Source organism: Poecilia mexicana, unplaced genomic scaffold (assembly GCF_051168715.1).
Source record: "Poecilia mexicana isolate PSO_F unplaced genomic scaffold, ASM5116871v1 scaffold_17, whole genome shotgun sequence".
NCBI lineage: Eukaryota > Metazoa > Chordata > Actinopteri > Cyprinodontiformes > Poeciliidae > Poecilia > Poecilia mexicana.
This window is the reverse complement of record NW_028263386.1, coordinates 923789-945818: the sequence shown is the minus strand read 5'-3', so window position 1 is coordinate 945818 and position 22030 is coordinate 923789. Positions and strand designations below refer to the sequence as shown.

Sequence of the window (22030 nt, the reverse complement as noted above, 5' to 3'; positions counted from 1 at the left end):
CAGCTGGATTAAAGCTGCCTGTAAAAAGTGTGAACACCTTTAATGTTTGACCCGTTTTGTTGATATTGATATGATACACAGCTCTACGTTATGATGCCACCAGGTGACCTTTGACCCCATCTAATCACTGAACAGATGCTGAGAACATAAACACCTGGATGAGACAAAAGTTTCTCCAGCTGAACAGAAACAAAAGTGAAGCTATTATCTTTGGACCTAAAGAGGAGCGATCTAGAGGTATAGATCTAGAGTCAGCTTCAGTTCTTCCAGCTGGAAGCTAAAGATAAGACTGACCTCTGACCTCTGACCTGACCCTTCAGTTCCTTCTACCAGCTGCAGGACATTCAGGCCCAGAGGACTAAAGTCTCCGACCAGAGAAACTCATCCAGGATTTAGTGGTTTGATTCCAGCAGCAGGTCAGACTGACGACCAGAAGCTGCAGCTGGAGACCTGACTAGAACCAGGAGGGTAGAGACACCACCTGGTTCTACACCACCTGGTTCTACACCACCCGGTTCTACACCACCCAGATCTACACCACCCGGTTCTACACCACCTGGTTCTACACCACCTGGCTCTACACCACCTGGTTCTATACCACCTGGCTCTACACCACCTGGTTCTATACCACCTGGCTCTACACCACCCGACTCTACACCACCCGGTTCTACACCACCCGGTTCTACACCACCTGGTTCTACACCACCCGGTTCTACACCACCCGGTTCTACAGCACACGGTTCTACACCACCCGGTTCTACACCACCCGGTTCTACACCACCTGGTTCTATACCACCCGGTTCTACACCACCCGGTTCTACACCACCTGGTTCTACACCACCCGACTCTACACCACCCGGTTCTACAGCACACGGTTCTACACCACCTGGTTCTATACCACCTGGCTCTACACCACCTGGTTCTACACCACCCGACTCTACACCACCCGGTTCTACACCACCTGGTTCTACACCACCTGGTTCTACACCACCCGACTCTACACCACCCGGTTCTACAGCACACGGTTCTACACCACCTGGTTCTATACCACCTGGCTCTACACCACCTGGTTCTATACCACCTGGTTCCACACCAGCTGGTTCTACACCACCCGGTTCTACAGCACCTGGTTCTACACCACCTGGTTCTACACCACCCGGTTCTACACCACCTGGTTCTACACCACCCGACTCTACACCACCCGGTTCTACAGCACACGGTTTTACACCACCTGGTTCTACACCACCCGGTTCTACAGCACACGGTTCTACACCACCTGGTTCTACACCACCCGGTTCTACAGCACCTGGTTCTACACCACCCGGTTCTACAGCACACGGTTTTACACCACCTGGTTCTACACCACCCGGTTCTACAGCACACGGTTCTACACCACCTGGTTCTACACCACCCGGTTCTACAGCACATGGTTCTACACCACCCGGTTCTACACCACCTGGTTCTACACCACCCGGTTCTACACCACCTGGTTCTACACCACCCAGTTCTACACCACCCGGTTCTATACCACCCGGTTCTACACCACCTGGTTCTATACCACCTGGTCCTACATCACCCAGATCTACACCACCTGGTTCTATACCACCCGGTTCTACATCACCCAGATCTACATCACCCGGTTCTACACCACCTGGTTCTACACCACCCGGTTCTACACCACCTGGTTCTACACCACCCAGTTCTACACCACCCGGTTCTATACCACCCGGTTCTACACCACCTGGTTCTACACCACCTGGTCCTACATCACCCAGATCTACACCACCTGGTTCTATACCACCCGGTTCTACATCACCCAGATCTACATCACCCGGTTCTATACCACCCGGTTCTACACCACCCGGTTCTATACCACCCGGTTCTACACCACCTGGTTCTACACCACCCGGTTCTACAGCACACGGTTTTACACCACCTGGTTCTACACCACCCGGTTCTACAGCACACGGTTCTACACCACTTGGTTCTACACCACCCGGTTCTACAGCACACGGTTCTACACCACCTGGTTCTACACCACCTGGTTCTACACCACCCGGTTCTACACCACCTGGTTCTACACCACCCAGTTCTACACCACCCGGTTCTATACCACCCGGTTCTACACCACCTGGTTCTACACCACCTGGTTCTATACCACCTGGTCCTACATCACCCAGATCTACACCACCTGGTTCTATACCACCCGGTTCTACATCACCCGGTTCCTCATCACCCAGATCTACACCACCGGTTCTACACCACCCGATTCTATACCACCTGGTTCTACATCACCCAGATCTACACCACCTGGTTCCTCATCACCCAGATCTACACCACCGGTTCTACACCACCCGGTTCTACACCACCCGGTTCTACATCACCCGGTTCTATACCACCTGGTTCTACACCACCCGGTTCTACACCACCCGGTTCTATACCACCTGGTTCTACACCACCCAGTTCTACACCACCCGGTTCTAAACCACCTGGTTCTACACCACCCGGTTCTATACCACCTGGTTCTAAACCACCTGGTTCTACACCACCTGGTTCTACACCAACCGGTTCTATACCACCTGGTTCTACACCACCTGGTTCTATACCACCTGGTTCTACACCACCCGGTTCTACACCACCCGGTTCTACACCACCCAGTTCTATATTCCTTCACTGAGAGACTTCTATCCTGCTGTAGTTTATAAATCACTGAACGGATTAAAATCTGTTTGGGTTCTTTCTCTTCTTTGATCCAGACTTTTTCTGCTGGTTCTTGGATAGAGAAGGAGCTCCACCTTCGTACATATAAGTTTACTTCTAGATAGTGGTATTTTATTTCATAGTTTAAATAAAATTTTGTTTTGTTTATGTTGGTCTCAGAAACCCTGCAGTTTAAAGCATTCCTGTGGTTGGTTCTTGTATTTGTTTCTTTTTTTCTCAAGTTGTAAAAGAAGCTGCTCTTTCTACAGAAACCAACTTACTGGTTACTAGTTGGCAGAAATGCTCCTTTATGTTGAGAATCTGGGGTTTTGGTTTCTGTGGGGTTTGTTTGCACCTTTTTCAGTTATCCACCAGAGGGCGCCAGGAAACCGTCTCCAGTTGGAGGGCAGGGCCTCGGTGCTGCGATGGGCAAATGAAGCCTCATGAAGCAATGAAGCTTTCTATGGAGTTAGATTTGTTTCACAATTATTCAGTCAAAAAATAAATCATGTCAAACAAAAAGAGTAGTATCCAATCAAAAAAAATCTAACAAAATAATCTTAAAAACTTTTTAATCATAAAAATCAATTTTTTACGAAACAAAACAAATTTTGAAAAGTTTTTTTTTTTTTAATTGAAGTCACTAATTTTTGTTTGAAACTTTTATTTTTGCATATCAGAATTTTTTGGTTGACGGGACACAGAATGTGATGGTAAGTAATCTTCACAAAACTACACCGTTTAGCAGCTACTAAAGTGTCCACCCTGTTTCAAAGAAGAAATCTTAAACAACTTATGACGACAGTCACATATTTTGTCTGCCGCGATCCCCGGTACCATATTGTGCTAGCTAATGTTAGCACTAGGTAAAGTTCATAAACTAGACTTGTGCAATATTCGTTAACCAGCGAACCTCTGTCGAGTGGCATTAAGAGTGGAAAATACCAAATATATCTGGAGGAAATATGTGTTAAATACTCCGTGTGTGTGTGTGTGTGTGTGTGTGTGTGTGTGTGTGTGTGTGTGTGTGTGTGTGTTAACTAGCATTGAAGCTAAAGTGGGAAAACAGCGGATCGTTGCTCCAATGTTATCAGGTCCACATTAATCTGCACCACACGTCAAGTGACTGTGCAGATGATTTATTTACCAAGCACATAATCAGTGCTGTCGATGAGGGGAGGCAGTGTAACTCTTAAATATATATATTTTCTTCCATTTGTAAAATGTAAAACTAAGCTGGTAGGTCACAGGCCGAAGGAGGATATTCACATAATTTCTGTTTTTTATTATTTGGTGTGTTTGTGTCCTGTACTATAGTTTTATTCCGAATTAGATGTAATATGCCTTTTGCTGTGTTATGATATTAAATTAAATTGGTGTTCTCCTAATTCCCCATCCTAGTATGACCAGCAGAGTGCAGCTGAAGCAGGACAGGCTTGTAGGTCTTACTGATTCCTCCAGCTGCTAGAGACGATCAGAGCATGAGGATGGAGAGACCAGCAAGTGTTGAGTCAGAGAAGGTCAGGTAGGGAAGGAAGTGCTGCTTTTAGGGGCCGGGTGTGTTTGGCTAAATATATTTCTCCAAGTCAGTTTATTTATTGGTTTTAAAAATAATGCCTCTTCTTCTATGTTACATTTTTTGCATTATTTTTAGTACAGATAATCGGCATACTGTACTCTGTCTGCTGGTGGTTTAAATTGATTTCAGCTTCATTCAAAAAAGTATTCAGATTTTAACATGTATTTTCTACTTACTAAATATTTCCGTTTACTCTCAGTAACTTCAGTGTTAAAACTCTGAAATGTTTTTGCAGTTTCTCTTATTGTGATACAGTAACTGTTTCACTTGAACATTTAACTTCCTGAGATATCGTCAATTTATTTTCAATTAAAACTCTTAAAAAGACTTTAGGGCTTATTGGGTTTTGATTATGTTGTCTAGGTAAATATCATCACTTACTTGTATTGTTTTTATTTTTGTTTTTCAGGTTTGCGTCATAAAGCTTCTTGATGCGTTTCTGAGCCATGATTGAGACTCTCCATGATGTTCACCCAGGACAGAGAGGAACTCGTATCAACTCCTCTCCATCGACCCCTTGAGACTTTCCTGTTGTTAAATTGCTTTTCCCTTGGATCCAAGCACTGCACCTCGCTGACCAGTACAGTGACCATCAGTCCACAGTCAGCTGGATCATCACAACATTGACTAACTTTTTATTTACAATTAGAATCTGAAAACCGGAGGACCAGCTACGCAAAAATCTACCTGCAGACTTTAAGCAGCTACCCTGACACTGCAGTGATCCTGGACTGGGCTGAGCTGCTCTTCCTCACTTTTTTTTGTTTGACATGAATTTTTTTTTTTTTGATTGAATAATTGTGAAACAAATCTAACTCCATATTTATGGGACATTTATAGAAATACGGAACAAATCGCGTCCCGTATCGGTTCAATACGGGACGCAGCATATAACAGCCAAATACGGGACGATTCCGTATTTTAAGGGACGGGTGGCAACCCTATAGTTTTAAAATAAGTTCTGGGAACCGTCATTAGCATCTAGCATCCTAGAGGGACAGAGAATCTTCAAAAGGTCCAATATATATTTGGGAGCCTCATCATGGAGTGCCTTAAAAGTTAAAATGAACATTTTAAAATGAGTCCTAAAATACACCGGGAGTCAGTGCAGAGAGGCCAGAACAGTAGTTATGCGAGTTGTTCTGTGGGTTTTAGTTAATGAGAATTAACTTGTTAATGCCGCTCTGGGCGGACAACAACTTCAAATGTGTAAGCTAAGCTCCACCGTTAGCCTCCATGTTTACTTCTGCAAACACTGAGCAAGAACTCTGACGCTATTGCGCCCTCTACTGCGCATGCGGGACACGTTCAGGTTGTTTGCCCGTTCAGACTGGAGAACACATACAGGTCGCATTTATTGGCAGTGTGAACCATGGTGTGAACAGCCCCAGCAAAAAAAAAAAAAAAATGCAAATTTACAAAAAAATCGGATATCCAGGATAGCGGATCAAGATGGGATTTTCCAGATATCCTGGCTGAATTAAACCTCACCTCAGTTTCACCAAATCAGTATCACATCAGTTACCATGGCGATTTATCCTGAGCAGGTCCTCTGCTCCAGACCAGGCTAACAGCCAGGCTTGCACAGTGGATTTTGTATGAAATGTCCCCTTTAATAAAAGAGGGATACAGTAATTACAATGATTTATGATTTAAAAAGTACATTGTTTTACCTACCACTCTTTATATAACAGATAGAAACCTGAAATAGGTCTTTATATGTTATAGTGTATCCATTATATATATGAGGTTTCTAACTATTTTTTTAATCTATTTTCACCCTTAAAACCAATATTTATAAACACTGTCAATTATAAACAGAATTAATTTTTTTGTTTTATTTTTGTGAAAGACAAAAAATAATTAATAAATAAATAAATAAATAAATAAATAAATAAATAAATAAATAAATAAATAAATAAATAAAATACAACTCCTATACCAGAAATCCTTTCACTGGTAGCTGGAGAAACACACCCCAGTGTAATTCCACCGCCGGACCACATGGTGGCGGTACAGATTTATTACCAACCGGCAGGATTTGAGGGAAATCAACATTTTCTTATTTTTCTGTCGGTTTGTGGGAATCCGGAGAGACATTCCTAATTTCTGACTTTATTGTGAGTAAAGAAAAGTATGTTTATCGTGCTTTATTTGTTATTAGCCTCATTTTGTGTCTCTGTGAGGGTAGTTAAGCGTCTCCGAAGACAAAACTGCAGTTAGCACACGGCTAATATTAGCTTAGCATGTAGCTCTTGCATTACCTGCGTTAGCAGCTAAATGTAATGTTTATATAATGTTTTAATTAAAAGGAATCAGGAAGTAGCTCTCTGGCGTAATGAGCGCTTAATGTGTCAAAGTTACAGCTAAAAGAGGTAAAATGTTAGCAGTAGCTGGACTTCCTGTCTTTTATCCTCGGTTCCGACCTTGGATCCAGTTTTGAAGTTGAAGTTTATAAAACAATGTCCATAAATGATCTGAGAAGTGAATAAGATCGTCTAATGCAGTTAAACATAACAGCTGGACTTACTGAACATCAGCTCCGAGACGCACATACCGTCACCATGTACATGTGGCCAGTCAGACAGAAACCAGCTTCCATTTTCCACAAACTGTTTCCTGGGAAATCATCTCAAACCTCTGTTGGGTAGTCCGGTCCAGATGGGACGGGTTCCAGTACTCTGGCCTCAGTTCTGGCGAATTCAAACTTAATTTATAACAGTTTTAACTCATTGCATGTCTACACAGTCTAAAAAATGGAATTGGATGTTTCCAGTATACTCTCTATATTTCTTTCTTCCATGTTTAGTCCTGCCACAGCTGTCCATCAGTCTGCAGGTTTGATGCTTAAAGCCGAACTTCAGTAGAAAATATTTTTACCGAATTTTTAACCCGATGAACTCAGTGGACAAACCCTGATTTCAGTGAAAATATTTGCTGCCACTTTGATTAAAATGGTTTGTGTAACTTTGAGGTTGGATCAGAGGAGGACCGTCTCCTTCCTGGCGTTCCATCATGGCGGACATCAAGAACTTCCTGTACGCCTGGTGCGGGAAGAAGAAGCTGACTCCCAGCTACGACATCCGAGCTGCAGGAAACAAGAACAGGCAGAAGTTCATGTGTGAAGTGAGTCCTCCGTCGCCGTTCAGCAGCAGCTCCACACATCAACTCTGACCCGAGTCTCTGACCCGAGTCTCCCCATGCAGGTCCGAGTCGACGGCTTCAACTACATCGGCATGGGAAACTCCACCAACAAGAAGGATGCTCAGACCAACGCTGCCCGGGACTTCGTTAACTACCTGGTCCGGGTCGGAGAGATAAACGCAGCCGAGGTCCCGGCCATAGGGGTCAGTGTTCTGGTTACCCAGCACAACAAAGCTCATTATTTTATTTTATTGTTTTTCAAACTTTATTAGGTTTTTAACAGATTGTTCAGTTATATGTCTCTCATCACATTCTCCATGTAAAACAAACTGCACAACTTTCTTTATAACAAAGGAATGAAGTAGAAGAGCATCAAGGTGACGGAAAAAAAGGAAATAAGATAAAATAACCTTTTTCAATTAAAGCATGTCAGTATTGCCATTTCCACTGAGTTAGTTTTGTGTATATGTGTGTAAAGAGGACAAAGTTCCTTCTTTGAATGTGTTCAAGTCTTACCTGACGACCATCAACACTCTGTCCACCTGGTCCTGTCACAACACCAATTTTTCAGGACAATAAATGACGTTATTGTGATAAATGACAATATTGTTGTTTTGAGGCCATTTTCAACTAATATAGTGGCATAATAATGCAAGAACACATTCTCAAAGATAAATATCCAAAATAAATAACAGAAATAACAAATAAAATGAATCATGAAGGACAAACAACCTTGTCCTTCAAAAAACTGTAGTTGAGACCAAATCGCCAGAATGAAGACTTTTATCAGGAAAGTCATGCAAATGGAAATGATAGAGCTTGTTTTAATTCATCAAGCGATTAATTGATTTATTGCTGACTGCAACAGACCTATGTCCAACTCAAGAACTTCAAGTCACAGTCATCCCCAGGTGAACCTCAGGGTTCTGGATTTGGTCCTCTGCTCATTTATCTTTTTCCACCTGGTCTTGTTTCCAGAAGACCATTTGTCCAGCTGTGCTAAAGAGACCCGGTCCACCCTCCACCTTTCAGATTGCCTCTCTGAAATTAAATCATGGATTGGTCAAAACTTTCCTAAACTGAACTAAACAGAATTTCTCCATAACTCTGATTCTCTGCCATCATTTGAATCTAACCTTAAAACTAATTCCTTCAAACTGGCTCATTCTGTCTAATGTCGTTTGTTTCTAACATCAATTTCCTTTTTATTGTTTTAGATTTTTTATTTTTCTGTTCTGTGTTTCTTGTTCAGTTCAGATAAAGTGTATTATTATTATTATTATTATTACTAGAGATGTGCCGATCAGGTTTTTTCCTGACGATTCCAATCACCCATGAGGGCCGATACACCGATACCGATCACATAATTATTATTTTAATCATAAACACTACCGGTTACATTATGTGGAAAAAAGAACCATGAATTCACCTTAATTTAGACAAAAACTTGTTTTTAATAACTTTTTCCAAGAAGAAAACTAAACAAAACAGACATTGTGCAAATTGTACTGCTATTGATAAAACTATCTTTAACAGACTGATAACATATGAAGGCTCTGAAGAGGCTAAATAATGCAAAGAGCCAAAAATAAAACCTCTCAACATTGCCAAGAAGTTCAAGTATAAAACTTAACATTCAAAGGCAAAAACAGGATCCATTACAATAAACAATCCAGAGTTACTGAATGAAAACTTCCTGTTAGCATGGCGGCTAGCTGGTTACTGCTAGCTCTGATTGGCTGTTTCTGACTGAGCGGAGTAATTATGCAGATCAGGGAGGAGATCGATTATTTTTTCAGAGATTATCTGTCTCATGTTAGGACAGCGAAAGTTTTAATACGTATGTAAAATGTATTTTTTTTAAGTTAGATGCTGCAGCTTTAAGCAGGTTCGGTGTGAGAGTCACTACCAGGTGGAGCAGAAGCGAAGCTCCGTCTGTCAGATATTACTACCTGTAGCGTAGCAGCGGTTCAACAGGAGAGCAGAACCAGCGTCTGACATCGCAGCTCGAAGACTTAAATAACTTTCCAGGTTATTTGTTTAGCTTTCTGACCGTCATGCTAATCCAGTGAGTGTTTGTAGCTGTGCGCTGCTTTACCTGCTGTCTGATCCTCCATATGTCTTTTTTACTGCAGTGAGCCTCGATGTAGCCAAACTCCGTCAAGTATGGCATTGTTTTTATGTCGTATTAGCTTCGTTGTGTTGATGCATTTTGACCTGCTTCAATTTTCCACCGCAACACGCAGCAAACTTCCCCTTTCACTCAGTGCGTTATAGTTCCACATCGCTTAGGATTTGTTGCTGCGCGTTTGGGCAGTGAAGGAAAGAGGAGACCAGCTGCACAGGCAGGCTGGGAATGAGAAGCAGGTGATGATCGGTTTGTGTGATCGGCAACAAGAGCCATTGATCGCCGATCACCTCTAATTATTATGATGATTCAGTCAGAACCCTCTAAAGGTTGGAGCTAATTGTCGGTTCTGGACCTGCAGGTCGGTCCTCCTGCAGGAGACCAGCTGGACGGAGGAGCAGGAGAAGACGGCGGCTTCGGAAACCTTCCTCCCAGCGGCCCGCTGCCTCCTCACCTGGTTGTTAAAGAGGAACAAGGCAAATCCTGACGATTCGACTTCAGTTTGGGTCAGAACTGAACACAGAACCTCTGGGAGTTCTCACTCTGGTTTATGTTTCAGGGGAAACTGGTGTCAGTGGACCGGTTCCAGGAGTAACTGGACTGGGTTACTCAGGAGGAGGAGGAGCAGAGTGGGAGCGAGGAGCCAACCTGAAGGAGTACTACGCCCGCAGGGACGAGCAGGAGGCCCAGGCGGTACCAGGCTCGGGTCGGGCTGGGTTTCTGAGGGTAAGCCGGTTCCATCTGATGGATCCGTTCTCCTTCTCAGACTCTGGAGTCGGAGGAAGTGGATCTGAACGCCAACCTGCACGGAAACTGGACCCTGGAGAACGCCAAGGCCCGTCTGAACCAGTTCTTCCAGAAGGAGAAAACCAGTGCTGAGTATAAGTACAGCCAAGTGGGACCGGACCACAACAGGTCTGGACCAGAGGACCGGCTGGGTCTAAGAACCGCAGCAGAACTTCAGACCAGATCCAGACTGAGCTGTTAGACACAGGAACCCGGACCAGCTCTGAACCGGGCCGGGTTTTCTCAGCCTATCATAAATTCTGATCGGGTCTGACATGAAGGCCTGAGTCAGAAATATCAGGATCATAATCTGAGAGTCTGGATTGGGTCTGAGGTTCTGTTCGGACTTTAAGTTGAGCTTTTCTTTGCCTTTCTTTACTCTGAAACATCAATTCCTCCCAATCAAGCACAAGGCGACAGTAGAAAGAAAATACCCACTTTGAACAGAAAGAACCCTCCAACAGAACCAGAACCAGGCTGGTTGACGGTCTGAATGGACTGAACCAGGATTACTTTCTGCTTCTAACGGCAGCAGCTTCAGTGGATTTATCCAGGAGAGAAAGCAGAACCGGGCCGGACTGCTTCTCACTTTCTAATCCCTGATGAACCAGAACCGGCCCATCAGAGGTTCTGGTCTGTGTATCCAACCCTAACTGGACTCCTCCTCCTCCTGGGCCGGGTCGGATGCCGGGCTGAAAGCGGGCGGTCGGCAGGAAGTTCTGCATGTTTTTCTGCTGGACGGCTCAAACCCAGAGACCTCCAGGGTGTGTCGGCTACACCGGAGCGGTCTCAGAACCTCTGACCAGAACCCAAACAGCAGAACCAGCTTCACCTTTGGTACCCTGCTGTAGACGTCTGTGTTCACCGACCCGAGATCAGTTGGGTCGCTGAACACAGATTCAAACTGTGACTGACTCAGAGGGGACAAACCAGTCCGCACTGGGTCCAGGTGGACCCCTCTGAGGTCCTGGTCGGTACCAGATGTTTAGCTGTTGAATCGGGCCGAACCCGACCTTTAGCTTCCTGCTCTGCTAAAAACAAGGTGACACCAGAACTCACAACCGGACCAAAGGAAGACATGGGACGGCGTTTAGACGCTCTAAAGCGGTCCCATGGGCCGGGCTGAAGGGGGCGGGGCCTGTGGGCCACAGGGGGCGGGGCCAGGATGTGGAGGCGGGGCCTGTGGGCCACAGGATGTGGGGGCGGGGCCTGTGGGCCACATGGGGCGGGGCCAGGATGTGGGGGCGGGGCCTGTGGGTCACATGGGGCGGGGCCAGGATGTGGAGGCGGGGTCTGTGGGTCACAGGGGGCGGGGCCTGTGGGCCACAGGATGTGGGGGCGGGGCCTGTGGGCCACATGGGGCGGGGCCAAGATGTGGGGGCGGGGCCTGTGGGCCACATGATGTGGGGGCGGGGCCTGTGCGCCAACGGGGGCGGGGCCATGATGTGGGGGCGGGACCTGTTGGCCACAGGGGGCGGGGCCATGATGTGGGGGCGGGGCCTGTGCGCCAACGGGGGCGGGGCCACGATGTGGGGGCGGGACCTGTTGGCCACAGGGGGCGGGGCCATGATGTGGGGGCGGGACCTGTTGGTCACAGGGGGCGGGACCTGTTGGTCACAGGGGGCGGGGCCTGTGGGCCACAGGGGGCGGGGCCAGGATGTGGGGGCGGGGCCAGCTGCAGTCTGGTTGTGATTTCTGGTGTCGCTGCAGGCCAGAGCTGCTGCTGCTGCTGCTGGTAAATGATCCAGAAAGTCCCGCAGAAACACATGCAGACTTCCTGCCGGCGGCGCCACAGGTGAGTTCTGCTCCTCACCGGACCACCATGACGAAGATAATGATGATGATGATGATGATGATAATGGCAATGTGCTTTTATTTTGGAGAGCACAGGAAGTGATGCAGGATGTTTGTGTTGCAGGAGCTTCATTGCAGAGATGCAGCTGTTTGTGAGGCAGCTGGGCAGAAGTAAGAGCTCCTCTCAGAACCAGCGGTCCAGTCCGTGGTTCTGGTTCTGGTTGACCTTCTGCTCTGGTTCCCCTCAGAGATCACGGCCCGGGAGCACGGGTCCAACAAGAAGCTGGCGGCCCAGTCCTGCGCGCTGTCCGTGGTCCGGCAGCTGTACCACCTGGGGGTCATCGAGCCGTACTCCGGGGTCACCAAGAAGAAGGAGGGCGAGACGGTACCAGCTGCAGTCGGACCGCTCCAGCCATCAGAACCAGAACAGAACCTGAGCGTCTGTCTGTCTGTTCCAGCTGGAGGCCTACGAGGTCAACGTGGCTCCAGACCTGCAGCAGCAGCTGTCCGCCGTGGTCCAGGAGCTGGGAGTCCACATCCCCCCGCCTGTGAGTCCCCTCTACCGGGTCCGCCTCAGAACCAACAGAACCGGCTGGTCCGGTTCTAATGGGTGGGCCGGGTGGGGTCAGAACGATGAGCAAGGAACAGATCTGAGTCGGTACAAGAAACGGGTTGTTCTGTCCGGAACCAGACCTCTGGTACCAGAGGCCCAGTACCAGAGGTCTGGTTCCGGTCCTCTGGTACCAGAGGTCTGGACTGATTGGACTTTTTTTTTTGAGGATTGTTTATGATCATTAATCAGTTCACAGTGAGTTCTGTGTGAAATGTATCCGGGTCTGAGCAGAACCTTTAACTCTTCAGTGACTGGTTCTGATTATCAGTTTCATATCATTAAATTTCAGCTTCTAAAGAAAGTTCTGCTGGTTCTGAGACGGATCATGACTATCGATGCCCTGCAGCTGATGCCTTCACTGACTGTAATAAACGTGGGAGTTTTCAGTGTTAACCTGCTGATCAAAGCCTTCAGTAGAAGTTGGTTCATTTTAAAGCAGAACCTGATGTGCAGCTTCCTTCCTGGCCTGCAGAGGGCAGTAAACACCTGAACCGTGTTGGCTTGTGTCAGCCTGCAGACCCCGGCGCCCCGGTGTCTCTGGTCCAGGCCAAGATGGCCGCCTTCGAGCCGTCTCAGAAGCAGAGCAGCAGCGGCGTCGTCCCCTGGTCGCCTCCGCAGGTCAACTGGAACCCCTGGACCAGCAGCAACATCGACGAGGGACCGCTGGCCTACGTAGGAGACCTCACACCTCCTGATCTGACGGGTCCGGTTCCGGTCGGGTCCTGATGTGTGGTTCTTCCGGTCTAGTGCACTCCGGAGCAGATCAGCGGCGATCTCCACGGCGAGCTGATGTACCAACTGGAACACGATGAGAACCTGCAGAAGGTCCGCCTGCCTCGCCGATCCTCCGCCGCCGTCTCAGCCTGACCCAAACGTTGACCCGCCTCCTGCCGTCCTGCAGATCCTGTCGGAGCGACAGCAGCTTCCTGTCAAGCAGTTTGAGGAGGAGATCATGGCGACGGTGGAGCAGAACCCGGTCGTGATCATCAGAGGAGCGACGGGCTGCGGCAAAACCACGCAGGTCCCGCAGTACATCCTGGACCGCTTCATCAAGGGCGGCCGCGCGTCCGACTGCAACATCGTGGTCACGCAGGTACAACCCGACCCGTTTCCATGGCTCTGAGCTCAGACCCGGTTCTGACCCGGTTCTGACCCGGCTCTGACCCGATCCCTCTGCAGCCCCGCCGGATCAGCGCCGTGTCTGTGGCCGAGCGGGTCGCCTACGAGAGAGCAGAGGACCTGGGGAAGAGCTGCGGCTACAGCGTCCGCTTCGAGTCCGTGCTGCCGCGGCCGCATGCCAGCGTAATGTTCTGCACCGTCGGTACGCAGAGCCGCCAGCAGGGGGAGCCCTGCTGCAGGTCACCGAACCCCACAGAACCACACAGAACCCCACAGAACCACACAGAACCACACACACCCCACAGAACCACACAGAACCACACAGAACCCACAGAACCACACAGAACCCCACACACCCCAAAGAACCCACAGAACCACACAGAACCTCACAGAACCACACAGAACCACACAGAACCACACACACCCCACAGAACCCCACAGAACCTCACAGAACCACACAGAACCACACAGAACCCCACAGAACCACACAGAACCTGACAGAACCACACAGAACCCACAGAACCACACAGAACCCGACACACTGTGGGCCAAATGTTTATTGGTCTAAAAGGTCCGTTAGGAGGAAAACCTGAACAGCTGCAGATCTTCTGATCAACTGAACCCAAAATAACTTTTTAATTCTCTTTAAATCATTGACATAAGGTCCAATGTTCAACAGAATCTGTGGCCCGGTTTCTGTGGCTGCAGTTTGATTTGCTCAGCCGAGTCCAGCAGAAAAACCTTCTTGTTGTTCAGATAAAAACCTAAAAACTGAGTAACATTTGTTACAGCTGCATTTCTGCCATCTAATCGATTTGCTCCTTTCATTAAAGTATTTCTGACTGGAACTAAAACGACAATCAGATAAGCAATTTAAACCATTATCGCCTAAATCCAAGACAAAGCTAATAATTTCCAGCTATAACATATTTAAATCCACTGACATCCAAGTATTTAAATCCAAGCTGCAGGTTTTATCAGTTTTTATCTCCGTATTTATTAACCTTTTTTATTCTGAGCTGTTTGAAGCCGTTGGATGTGAGGAGTAAACGTTCCCGTCTCCAGGTGTTCTCCTCCGGAAGCTGGAAGCAGGAATCAGGGGGATCAGCCACGTCATCGTCGACGAGATCCACGAGAGAGACATCAACGTGAGTTCGCCCGTCCGGAACCAGAACCGGACCCGCTCTGAGGTTTCTCACCGTGTTTCTGCCGCTGCAGACGGACTTCCTGCTGGTGGTCCTCAGGGACGTGGTCCAGGCCTTCCCGGACGTCCGCATCATCCTGATGTCGGCCACCATCGACACCACCATGTTCAGGGAATATTTCTTCAACTGCCCCATCATCGAGGTGTTCGGCCGGACCTTCCCGGTTCAAGGTGAGCCTCGGTCTCCTGGTTCTGGTTCTTCTGCAGGACGGTGCCACATGGTCCCGTAAAAACGTGTGGATACTAGCATTAGCATGCTAACCTCTGAGGTCAGATGTTTTTCATATTTCCCATCAGCCACTGGAATTTCAGGATGACAGACATTTTCAAGATGGCTGCCATTTTGAGTCTTTTAAATCATTTATTACCTTAAATTGTTGCTAATTTTATGACTTGGATGAATTTTACATCTCATTGTTTCAGGTTTGGTCATCCTGCTTGTATAACTTTAAAGTAATAACATGCAGCAGCATGAGAAACTTTGCTGTTGGCGAGCCAGACGTCTTAATGGCTAGCATTAGCTCCATTACAACCGTGGCAGCCATTTTTGACAAATGTCCACCAGAGAAAAGGAAACACAAGACCAATAAAATGTTTTCTATGGTTCAGAACGTTTAGGCTGTGAATTGATACCAAACACGTTCGTATGATCGGCGATTTTCACGCAGAAATGAAACTTCCATGACGGCCATTTAGAAAAATCTACAACTTTATAGGTCCAGTTCTGTACGATTTGATACCAAAGGTTTTCATCCGTGATAAATATTGGCAGTTTTAGTTCAAATGTCAATTTTCCCTGACGACTGTGTCGGCCATCTTGAATTTTTCGTTGCCATTGCGCTGGGTTCGTCTGTACCCAGTGGGGTTCTGGTCTGTACCCAGTGGGGTTCTGGTCTGTACCCAGTGGGGTTCTGGTCTGTACCCAGTCCGGTTCATCTCTACCCAGTGGGGTTCTGGTCTCTACCCAGTGGGGTTCTGGTCTCTACCCAGTGGGGTTCTGGTGCCTGGATGTGGAATATCTGGCTGAAATGTTTTGAATTTTCCTGTTTGCCTCAGAGTATTTCCTGGAGGACTGCATCCAGATGACCAACTTCGTCCCTCCGCCGATGGACCGGAAGAAGAAGGACAAAGATGAGGACGGCGGAGACGATGACGTGAGGACGCTGATTCTGATGGGGCCTCCAGCCTGGTTCTGGTTCTGACCTCTCCTCTCTGCAGACCAACTGTAACCTGATCTGCGGGTCGGACTACACGCCGGAGACGAAGCGCTCCATGGCTCAGGTCAGTGAGAAGGAGACGTCGTTCGAGCTGGTGGAGGCTCTGCTGAAGTACATCGAGACGCTGCAGGTGGCCGGAGCCGTTCTGGTCTTCCTGCCCGGCTGGAACCTCATCTACTCCATGCAGCGCCACCTGGAGACCAACCCGCACTTCGGTACCGGAACCCGTCCGTCCGGCGCCAGAACCTCCTGCAGACGTGAGCTAATGCGGTGTCGCTCTGGTTCCAGGAAGTAGCCGGTACCGCATCCTGCCGCTGCACAGCCAGATCCCCAGGGAGGAGCAGAGGCGGGTGTTTGAGCCGGTTCCGGACAGCGTCACCAAGGTGAGTTCTGGGAAAGCGCCGGGAGCCGCTCCGCTTCCTGGCAGACAGGAAGTTGACTCTTGGTGCGACGTTCCAGGTCATCCTGTCCACCAACATCGCCGAGACCAGCATCACCATCAACGACGTCGTCTACGTCATCGACTCCTGCAAGTAAGAGCTCCACCCCCCGACCTCTGACCTCCTAACCCTAGTCCTCCTGACCCCTGACCTCCTGGTTAACCTGGGCTCGTCCTGACAGGCAGAAGGTGAAGCTCTTCACCTCCCATAACAACATGACCAACTACGCCACTGTCTGGGCCTCCAAGACCAACCTGGAGCAGAGGAAAGGTCGCGCCGGCCGAGTGCGACCCGGTTTCTGCTTCCACCTCTGCAGCCGCGCTCGCTTCGACAAGTAGGCCCGCCGACCCGGACGCATCCGGAACCGCCACGAGCCGCGAACGTCATCGTGTGTTTATGTTCCCCGCAGGCTGGAGACGCACATGACCCCCGAGATCTTCAGGACGCCGCTGCACGAGGTGGCGCTCAGCATCAAGCTGCTGAGGCTCGGCGGCATCGGCAACTTCCTGTCCAAGGCCATCGAACCGCCGCCGCTGGACGCCGTCATCGAGGCGGAGTTCACTCTCCGAGGTGGGAGGGGCTTTGGGAGGTGGATTCAGGATTCATCTCTTCCAGCTCATGACAGGCCTGAATATTCTCCTAAAGGCCTTCAGGGGGCGCTGTGCTCCATCTGCTCTAACCTTAACCTCCACTGGAGTTTAAGGTTGTCTGATAAATATTTTACACAAAAAGCGAAACGCTACAGGTTTAACTGGTTCTACTGGTTCTAACTGGTCTTCCTGGTTCTACTGGTTCTTACTGGTTCTACTGGTCTTACTGGTTCCTCTCCAGACCTGGACGCCCTGGACTCCAACGATGAGCTGACTCCGTTGGGTCGGATTCTGGCCCGGCTGCCCATCGAGCCTCGGCTGGGGAAGATGATGATCATGGGCTGCATCTTCCAGTCGGTTCCTGCCGCTTCGCTCTTCTTCTGCAGCCTCTGCAGCTCTCTGACGGCTCTCTGTCGCCCCCCAGTGTCGGAGACGCCATGTGCACCATCTCGGCCGCTTCCTGTTTCCCGGAGCCGTTCATCAACGACGGGAAGCGCCTCGGCTTCGTCCACAGGAACTTCTCCGGCAGCCGCTTCTCGGACCACGTGGCGCTGCTGTCGGTCTTCCAGGCCTGGGACGACGTCAGGTGAGCCGGTCGGTTCTGTCGGACCCGACATCAGAACTGAGGCTGTTTTCTCTGTTTTTCTACCAACAGGTAGAACGATTATAATTTACACAGTAAGCCGACAGAGAATAAACCTTCATAGAGGCAAACCAGGTGGTGAACAGAGACGTCTGGAAGGACATGTTGGATGACTAAGTTCTTCCGTTTGATGTTTTGGTCTCAGTCAGTGTTTATTTGTATGGCAGAGGTCAAAGTGCTTTACATAAAGTGATAAATCATCATTCAGTCACCAAATGAGAAACCAACATTACATTTTGTCCAGTTCCATCATCATCATCGTCCAGAAACATGAGTTGGCCTAATCAAAGCCCGGCTGTTGTCCTGGTTCTGCTCAGGGTTAACGGTGAAGAGGCTGAGAACCGTTTCTGCGAACACAAACGTCTCAACATGTCCACCCTGAGGATGACCTGGGAGGCCAAGGTGCAGCTGAAGGACATCCTGGTGAACTCTGGGTTTCCTGAAGGTACCTGAACGCCCCGCGGCTCTGCGGCGCCCCGGCTTAGCGACGACCATGACGCCGGTCCGTTTCCTCCTGCAGGCTGCCTGATGACCCAGATGTTCAACACGGTGGGACCCGACAACAACCTGGACGTGGTGGTGTCTCTGCTGACCTACGGCTCCTACCCCAACGTCTGCTTCCACAAGGAGAAGAGGAAGATCCTGACCACCGAGGGCCGCAACGCGCTCATCCACAAGTCCTCCGTCAACTGCCCCTTCAGCAGCCACGACATCCACTACCCCTCGCCCTTCTTCGTCTTCGGAGAGAAGGTGGGCGGCGTCACCGCAGCCGGACTCCTGCGGGTCCGGAGGCGCCCGACTGAGGTTCTGGTTCTGTTTCAGATCCGGACCCGGGCCATCTCGGCTAAGGGGATGACACTGGTGAGTCCACTGCAGCTGCTGCTGTTCGCCTGCAAGAAGATCAGCTCCAACGGGGAAATCGTGGAGCTGGACGACTGGTGAGACGCTACGGGTGATCCGGGACCGGTTCTGCTGGGGGGCCGGATCTGCTGGGGGGCCGGTTCTGCTGGGGGGCCGGTTCTGCTGGGGGGCCGGATCTGCTGGGGGGCCGGATCAGCACCAGATTATCAGCAAATATCATCATCATAGAGGGAAATAATCCAGGCTGTGTTTCTGTTGTTTCTGTTGGTTCTGTTGGTTCTGGATCTCAGAATATTTAGGATGTTTCCCTGATGATCCGGTTGACCCGGTTCTGTTGGAACTAAAACTGTAGCATGTTCCATTTCCTGCGGTTCATTAGGACTGAGCGATGAGTTGATTTCTGAAATCATCAGTAACTTAATCAGGACAAAACAAATAACCAAATATTCTGAAACCAAAACGACAAAAACAAACATTTCAGAGGAAAAGGTTTGTAAATCTGTGGTAGCAGAACTCTAGAGGAGGATCCAGCCTCTCCTGATCCTCCCCTCGTGTCGGTGGGTTTCCTCCAGGATCAAGCTGAAGATCCGCCATGAGGTGGCGGGCGCCATCGCCGCCCTGCGGGCCGGCCTGGAGGCTCTGGTGGTGGAGGTCACCAAGGACCCAGAGTTCATCAACCAGCTGGACCAGGCCAGCGAGAAGCTGCTCAACGCCATCAGACAGGTGTCCAAACCGTCCGCCGCCGGGATCAACCTGATGGCCGCCAACCAGAGGTACCAGAGAGGCCGTCGGTTCGATTCCCACAGCCCGACCCGCTGAGGGCCCGGGCTGTGGCCCTCGGTGGGTCACAGCCCAGGCCCTCAGCGGGTCACAGCCCGACCCGCTGAGGGCCCGGGCTGTGGCCCTCGGTGGGTCACAGCCCGGGCCATCAGCGGGTCACAGCCCGGGCCATCAGCTCCCTGAAGGGTCTGCTGTCTGTCTGCAGGATGGGGGACGGGCCGCGACCTCCCAAGATGGCGCGCTTCGATGGAGGAGGAGGAAGAGGAGGATACGGAGGAGGAGGATATGGAGGAGGAGGGGGGGGGTACAGAGGAGGAGGAGGGGGGTATGGTGGGTACCGGGGCGGAGGAGGGTACAGAGGGGGTGGGGGTTATGGAGGAGGAGGCGGGTACAGGGGCGGAGGCTACAGGGGAGGATATGGAGGAGGAGGAGGTTATAGAGGAGGGGGGGGCTACGGAGGAGGAGGGGGCTTCAGAGGGGGAGGGGGGTACAGGGGCAGATATTAAACAGAGTGAGACCTCCTGTTGTACAGCAGATCTTTGTCCCTCCAGTCTGTTTCTCTTGAGCCTCCATGTTTGTTTTTATTGATGTTTCCAATAAATCTGAGATGTTTCCACCTGAAGCTGCTTCATCTTCATCATCTGCTCCTCACCATCATCTGCTCCTCACCTTCATCATCTGCTCCTCACCTTCATCATCTGTTCCTCACCTTCATCATCTGCTCCTCTTCATCGCCAGAAACCTGATGGACCGGATCAGACGTTGGTTTTACATGTGTAGTTCTCTAGAAGCACCAGCAGGGGGCAGAGTTTGACGTCTCGTCTTCCTCCAGATTCTTGTCTTGTAGAAACTAAACGAAAATAATAATAAATGTGGAACATTTGGTGAAGTTTGATTAATTTTAAGTTGGATTAGGTTCAGTTTTGTAGTAAAATCTGTTCAGATGTTTATTTAAAATCATTTTTGTCCCATTTAATCCTTTAATGATCTACCTGAGTCCTGGAGTTTTGACCTGCTGTGATCAATCTGCAGGTTGATCAGCTGATGGTTGATGGGACAAAGACTTGAGGTTTGATCCTCTGATCTGGAAACGCAGAGTCCTGGACTGTCGAGTTTTTGGTTTCTAATTAACTCTTGAACATTTTGGTTCAAAACGTAAAAACATCTGAATGTTGCTTCATTCTGATTCCAGCAGGAGGAAAATGTTTGAAGGATGTCATAAATTGTTCCTGTTGGTGATCAGTTCCCTCCTCTGAGCTCCTGCTTCAGTGTTTTTCTTGGAGTAAACTGATTTTCCGGGACCAGGTGTTCCTCAGGGCTCATTCTTTGGTCCCACCTGGTTTTTATCCGGCTCCGTTTTTACAGAATCACTGATATGCAGACGATGAGCTGATCTTCTAATCAAGCTTCACTCTGTGTCAAACTGACCAAATATTTTTCTGGTCTTCATGTCTTTAAGTTTATTATATGTGATATTTCAATGACTTTTATTACTGTTGGTTTTTATAATCCAACAAAATGCTGAACAACTAAAACTGAAGCTGGCCGTTTCAGCACATGGGAGTGACAAAGCTGTAAACATATGAAGATCATACACTTTATTTGTCACAGTTCCATTATTAAACTATAAAAGCAGATTTTTATTGCTGCACATGAAAAGGTCCCTGAAGGAAGAATGTTAGAATAAGTCAATAATATATGCAAAATATTTAAAAATGGAAACTTAAACCTGGTTTTGTATCAGTTTGTTAGTGGCAGGAAGCTGCAGCACCCAGAGAGACCTGGGACTCAAACCCACAACCTGCTGCAGAGCGACCAGCCGCACTGGCAGGTTTTACACCTTTCAGGAGGTTTAATGTAAGAGTCCATCATCTTACACCCTTGGTGGGTCAGGAGCTGCTGCTGCCTCTCCAGGGTGTTTCAGGGGAGAGGCGGGGTCACCTGGACAGGTCACCTGGATGGGTCACCTGTCTGTCACAGGGCAACACAGAGATCATGCACACTCACACCTATGGAGAGTAAAGAGAGGCCAGTTAACCTGACAGTCATGTTTTTGGACAGGGACGACATGGAGACTCCATGCAGAAAGACCTGAGGCCGGGAATCGAACCCAGAACCTTCTTGCTGTAAGGCAACAGCTCCACCAACTGCACCACTGTGCAGCCCCTAATATGGGAATAATTTTTCTTTTAAATAAACATTTTTCTCTTTATTTAGATTTTAATAAAAATATCAGAATGATTTATTCTGTAAAAATCAAAGTGTAAATTTTTATTACCATCAGAAAAACATTTTCTGATTTTAAAGTTTGTTTGGTTCAGATGAACTAAACATCCTGACGTAAACTAAAAGATTTTTATGAATATTTGATCCATAATGGACTGGAGACCTGTCCAGGTGACCCGCCTCTCGCCCGAAGCGTTCACTGGAGA

The 22030-nt window shown here is 48.8% G+C and overlaps 1 protein-coding gene across 3 annotated transcripts; it reads left to right on the top strand.

Moving 5' to 3' along the window:
• Positions 1-6273: 6273 nt before the first annotated feature.
• On the top strand, positions 6274-20481 carry dhx9 (DEAH (Asp-Glu-Ala-His) box helicase 9). 3 transcript variants are annotated; one of them, XM_088014892.1, is made up of 29 exons: positions 6274-6399; positions 7254-7405; positions 7486-7626; positions 9913-10027; positions 10111-10244; positions 10318-10466; positions 12048-12132; positions 12256-12302; positions 12380-12516; positions 12590-12679; positions 13262-13416; positions 13492-13569; positions 13646-13837; positions 13924-14065; positions 14929-15011; positions 15082-15238; positions 16124-16221; positions 16286-16499; positions 16573-16667; positions 16744-16817; positions 16906-17058; positions 17134-17294; positions 17556-17667; positions 17739-17900; positions 18275-18402; positions 18478-18707; positions 18780-18895; positions 19391-19591; positions 19804-20481. In XM_088014892.1, the coding sequence occupies exons 2-29, from the start codon at positions 7295-7297 to the stop codon at positions 20102-20104; spliced, it is 3861 nt and encodes a 1286-aa protein (XP_087871018.1). In that variant the 5' UTR covers positions 6274-6399; positions 7254-7294; the 3' UTR covers positions 20105-20481. The 3 variants fall into 3 exon arrangements, with proteins under 3 accessions (XP_087871018.1, XP_087871019.1, XP_087871020.1); XM_088014893.1 differs by lacking the exon at positions 12048-12132 and having other exon boundaries at positions 13255-13416; XM_088014894.1 differs by lacking the exons at positions 6274-6399; positions 7254-7405; positions 7486-7626; positions 9913-10027; positions 10111-10244 and having other exon boundaries at positions 10328-10466; positions 13255-13416.
• Positions 20482-22030: the final 1549 nt, after the last annotated feature.